This window comes from Erythranthe guttata, chromosome 8 (genome assembly GCF_056151865.1).
Source record: "Erythranthe guttata isolate IM_541 chromosome 8, IM_541, whole genome shotgun sequence".
NCBI classification, from domain to species: Eukaryota; Viridiplantae; Streptophyta; class Magnoliopsida; order Lamiales; family Phrymaceae; genus Erythranthe; species Erythranthe guttata.
The window spans coordinates 21,266,623-21,269,219 of NC_142540.1; the positions used below are offsets into that span (position 1 = coordinate 21,266,623).

The window sequence follows — 2,597 nt, forward strand, 5'->3', positions numbered from 1 at the left end:
GTTTTGTGTTTTTTCATGTGTAATCACGTAATTTGAATGTGATTTGCACACAATTTGCATGTATTTTGGTCGGAGTAAAATTATTGAATTATCCTAAACTTATAAGAAGAGACTACAATACTACGTTAGTCAAAAGAATATATATATATATATATATATATATATATATATATATATATATATATATATATATATATATATATATGTGTGTGTGTGTGTGTAATAATGATAATAAAGATATATATATTTGTATGGAGGTGAAAATGCTAAAATAAGTATATATCTCTAAAATTTATTTTAAAAGTATAATATCCAGCAGGAACATATATATTGTAACAAGTAACAACAAATAGAAAAGAATATCTAAGTTTATAAAAAGAATAGAGAATAAATAAAAATTGAATGGGGGCGATTTGATGGTTTCTTTTTTCTTGGGGACAACTGCCCTCTACCCCTGCTATTAGTGGTTACTTTACCGAAGGTCTGCGACCGAAACAACGAGAAGCAAAGTAGCAAAGGTTATTGGAAATGCAGCAAATTGGTCACCGAATTCCCAATTCTTGATTGCCTTCAACCAAGAAAAGAAGCTGAAGCCCAAATGGAAAAGAGCAAAGACAAGAATCATGTCCTTATATGCTGGTGGAAGGTGCCGAACCATGCCTCCTCCTTTGTTCTTCCCCCTGTTTATATAGCACCATAAACAGACCACAATCACCGATAGCAAAGACGTCCACGGTACCAGTGCAAGGAAAATATCGTGGAGAGAACTCGGATGCCTTCGTACTCGTAGGGTGATCTCCATACCAAATGGAACAACTCCACCTACCACCTAAAAAATCCAAACAAAATTAAAACAAAGCTGAAAAAATGAAAACCTATATACTTTTTATCAAATGCCAGTATTTCCCAAGTAAAATTGACTGAAAATGTTAAAAATATAGATCCTTTATATGTATGGGCTTTAGCAGGGAGGGGTATTTTCGTCATATTTCGAAAAAAATGTAACTGTATGGCGGTTTTTGTATTTATATGTAGTACAACGGGGTATTATGTGTTTTATAAACATTAAAAAACTCATAATCACTTTAGAAAAAACATTTGCAAACACCACCTAAGTAGTCTCTAAATTACAAAAGACTAAACAAAAATGAAAACCTAAATAATTTTACCTGAAGCCCCATGGCGAGCATCCGATAAAGGTGATTGCCGGAAACACTTTCGTCTTCTCTATTAACTCCTCCAACGCTTTCTTCGTCAGACATTGCTTTCCAACTTAATTTTGCAACTCCTTTGTCTCTCTCTTCTATTTGTTTACACAAGCACTTTGTATCGTGAATATTACATTTTACTATTGTAATATATATATGCAGTAAATTTTAGAGAGTCCTCAAAATATCTGATTTAATTATACCTAATGTTTGATTAAATTGCAAATATTACCTTGTGATTTGATTTAATTGGTGTTCACTTATTATAGAATATTGCAGGATATTTTGCATGATTTATGATTACATCATCACTTAAACGATATAAACTCTGCCATTAAGGAAAACTTGCACTAAACACCCTTATGTTAATTTTATTTTCGTAGAATTCTCTTGTTCTTTATCTTATCTTTTATGAAATCCTCCATATATATATATATATATATATATATATATATATATATATATACATATATATATATATATATATATATATATATATATATATATATATATATATGAAAATTTTAAAAATATCTATTGGTCAAGAAACATTACACCGATACGCCGATAGTGTGGTCCATGAAGAAAATGTTAACAATATTAGAGTTTATTGCAATTAGTACCACTGTGTTATATCAAATTGCTAAAAAAAAATATCCTACGTTATTTTATTGACAAGAACCCTCCTATGAATCGATTTGTTTTACCACTCACTCCAAACATGGGTATTAATTGCTAAAAAACTTAAATATACAAGGGGGAATTTAGCCAATAAAATAATATAGGGTAGTATTTTAGCAATTCGATATGATACAAGGGTACTAATTGCAATAAACTCAACAAAATTAATCAAAGCAAAATCTTATTGCATGCTCAGTTCATTATATATTTCACATTCCATGCATAATTAATTACAGGAAAATCATTTAATTATTTGAATATTCATGTATAGGCACCTGATCAATCATCTTTATTATTCTACGTTCAATGACTATATCTGCTTATATATCTTTCATCAATAAGCCCATCTCTTTAATCTATATAATATATGAAAGATGAATTTCAACCTTAATTGCTTGACATTTGGCAATTTAAATTGATGTCATGTCCTCAATTTCATCACATGTGACAAATTAATTGGTGGAAATAAATCATCAAAAACATTTTATCATCATGCTTAATTTTGAAAATTTACAAATTCGGTTTATGAAAATTCATTAATTGTATAAATCATAAGTGAGCATACGAAATTGACAACTATATTATGCTACTATTTTATAAAAATAAATTATTTATAAAAGTTTATTGATTTTATTCCTTTTATTTTTCCGTATGATTTTTCTTAGGGTTAAATACACTTTGCACCATTGAAGTATATAGCCTATGTAA

General features: G+C 28.8%; 1 protein-coding gene across 1 annotated transcript; it reads right to left on the minus strand.

Annotated features, from left to right (window-relative positions):
- Positions 1 to 272: 272 nt before the first annotated feature.
- Positions 273 to 1,616, minus strand: LOC105970360 (uncharacterized). The gene is made up of 2 exons (XM_012995168.2): positions 1,170 to 1,616; positions 273 to 829 (listed from the first exon to the last, which is right to left on the minus strand). Exons 1-2 carry the CDS (start codon positions 1,260 to 1,262, stop codon positions 473 to 475), a joined length of 450 nt encoding a protein of 149 aa, XP_012850622.2. The 5' UTR covers positions 1,263 to 1,616; the 3' UTR covers positions 273 to 472.
- Between the last annotated feature and the right edge of the window lie 981 nt (positions 1,617 to 2,597).

Coding starts and splice junctions, on each gene's coding strand:
- LOC105970360 (XM_012995168.2), bottom strand. CDS start 1,262: ATGTCTGACGAAGAAAGCGTTGGAGGAGTTAATAGAGAAGACGAAAGT. Junction 830..1,169: donor TGCTCGCCATGGGGCTTCAG/GTAAAATTATTT, acceptor TGGATTTTTTAG/GTGGTAGGTGGAGTTGTTCC.